General features: G+C 47.6%; 1 protein-coding gene across 1 annotated transcript in view; it reads right to left on the reverse strand.

Moving 5' to 3' along the window:
* ANGPT2 (angiopoietin 2) overlaps positions 1-2229 on the reverse strand; it is a 23294-nt gene that overhangs the window by 13755 nt on the left and 7310 nt on the right. The window contains exons 3-4 of the mRNA XM_023523059.1: positions 1378-1610; positions 5-178 (exon numbers count right to left, since the gene is read on the reverse strand). Of these exons, the coding sequence (XP_023378827.1) occupies positions 5-178; positions 1378-1610 (407 nt within the window). The remainder of the gene's footprint in view (positions 1-4; positions 179-1377; positions 1611-2229) is intronic.

Below are 2229 nucleotides of genomic sequence, written 5' to 3' on the forward strand. Positions count from 1 at the left end.
GGGCTGCCGGCCACACCAGGAGCGAAGCGGGGACACAGACGTCTCACCTTGGTCTCCTGCGTGGAATTGGGGAAGGTCAGCGTGTAGACGCCGCTGGTGGCGAGGCCCGACTTGAACGCTTCCGCGCAGTCTCTGAAAACGATCTGCTCGTCCTTGGCCGCGAGGGAGTGCTTAGCTGCTTTAAAAAGAAATAGGAGAGCTTTGAGGTGGCGTCCGTGAAAAGATACAGGTGACTGTTTTGTGATACGCTCCTTTGGGGAGCTGTATTACATTTGAAGTATTTACCTATATTTCATCCGGGAGACCTACCCACGCGTTGGTCCCTAGACTGGGTGGTGTGGGTGTCACAGGTGGACAGGGGGACGGAAGCCTGTCTGCCATTCTCTCGGCTCTTTTCTCCTGCCAGGGTCTGGGCTATGTGATTTTCTCTACTTTGGCTCATCAAAGCCAACACCCCACACCGTCTTGGTCCCTCCAGACGATGTCAGATGATTATCTTTCCTTTTTTATGAAGCTGAAAAAAAATGTGCTTTGTCTAAAGTATAAGAGTAAGACTCTGGTTGGAAGGCACCCATTGCAAACTGGCAGCCCGGTGTGAAACCTGCCACTTAGCATCACGATTGTGCTACTGTGTTGGTCTGTTTCCTTGTTTCAGTGTTTCTATTAAAGTTGGGGTAACTGCACGACTCAAGATTGAGAACCCGTATCTTAGGGCATGACAAATATCTCAGCACGATCCATCTATAAAGTGTATCTGGGTCAAAGACTGCAAGCTGAGAGGACATTATGAGATAAACCCTAGTGAGAACTAGACCCAATCTGTTTAAGAGAAGCCTTAACTAAAAATGCCACAATGATCGTATGTCACATCTCTGACCAATGCCCGAGGATGCGGCCCTTCTCCCTGCCAATATAAGGAGAGTGGGAAGCTAGAACGAGAGTAGAGAAGGCACAAGATATTTCAGGATGTGGCGGAGTAGGGAGCCAGACTTTCTTGAGTGCCAATTTTACGCTATTTAAAGTATTATTTCATCTTTGCAAAATTTTTCCCACTTAAGAAATTAACTTGCCCAGCCTCATCTATGTAATCGATGGAATTAACTCAAAGTAGGCTCTTTGACACCCATGAATCAAAAGTATGTTAAGGGGTGTTTTGCTTCAGAATAATTAATGAGTATAACCATCCCCCTCTCCTCCCCTCCCTCCTCTTTTTAAATCGGTTCTATATTGAGACCCTATAAAGCTTTCATATCAAATAACGTAAGAGAAATAGTGCCTCCTTCTGAAAGATGATAGTGTTTAGACTTTCGAGAGTTCCTCTGACTGAGGACGATTAGAACTGAACTTCAGACAGCCTGCACAGAGCAGAGCACTCACAGCTCGACGTGGAAAGCATGGTCAGCAGGCTGTGGACGGTCTCCATCAGGTCCTGCTGCTGCTTCTGGAGGGCGGAGTTGTTCACCGTGGCGGTCACCAGCTGTTTCTCTAGTTCTTCAATGATGGAATTTTGCTTGGAGACCAACACCTGCAGCTGGTCTTTCTCTTCTTTTATGGACTGAAGTTGAACGACGTGTTTGTCTTCCATGTCTAGAACTTTCTTTTCTAGGAAACTTGGAGAGGGAAGTTGTTCGTTAGTAAAGGGAGCTCCAAGCACCGTCAAGGCCAAGTGCTTGACGAACATCTAATCACCCTTATACAAATGTTTATGTTTTTTGTTTTTTAATTCCTGCTTCTCCAAGGCACTCCATTAAGATGGTAGAAGAGTTGTAAAGTAAAAGATGTTGCCACAGCCCTGAAGAAACTCTCAGGCGTGCTGAGATGCCTAGCTAGGTCGCTGTGACGTAGATGCGACATGGATATGAGCAGAAAATACCCCTGTGAGAATGCGAAGTCCTCAGTAGAAGCTACCATGTGGGGTGTGTTTGAAGAGCACGGTTTCACTAGAGGGGAACGGGGGCCATAAGAAGGCGTCCTCAGTGCCGGGAGCACACGCGGGCGAGTGGCAGGACCCCGGCCGGGCACCTCACCTTCTCGCAGGGCAACCTGTGTTACCTGGGCAGGCTGTCCACTCACAGGGTCTCAGGTGCATATCTGAGTGAAATCTACCTATAGAAATAAATCTCTGTCTAAAATGGAGGCATCCGGTTAGATCTCTGAGCCCCTTCTAGTTCAGATAATCTAAGCCTGTCGTGCCTTTTGGGGGCAGTAAAACTTTCTGAATCGTTAACC

Source organism: Pteropus vampyrus, unplaced genomic scaffold (genome assembly GCF_000151845.1).
Source record: "Pteropus vampyrus isolate Shadow unplaced genomic scaffold, Pvam_2.0 Scaffold377, whole genome shotgun sequence".
In the NCBI taxonomy this organism is placed as follows: Eukaryota; Metazoa; Chordata; class Mammalia; order Chiroptera; family Pteropodidae; genus Pteropus; species Pteropus vampyrus.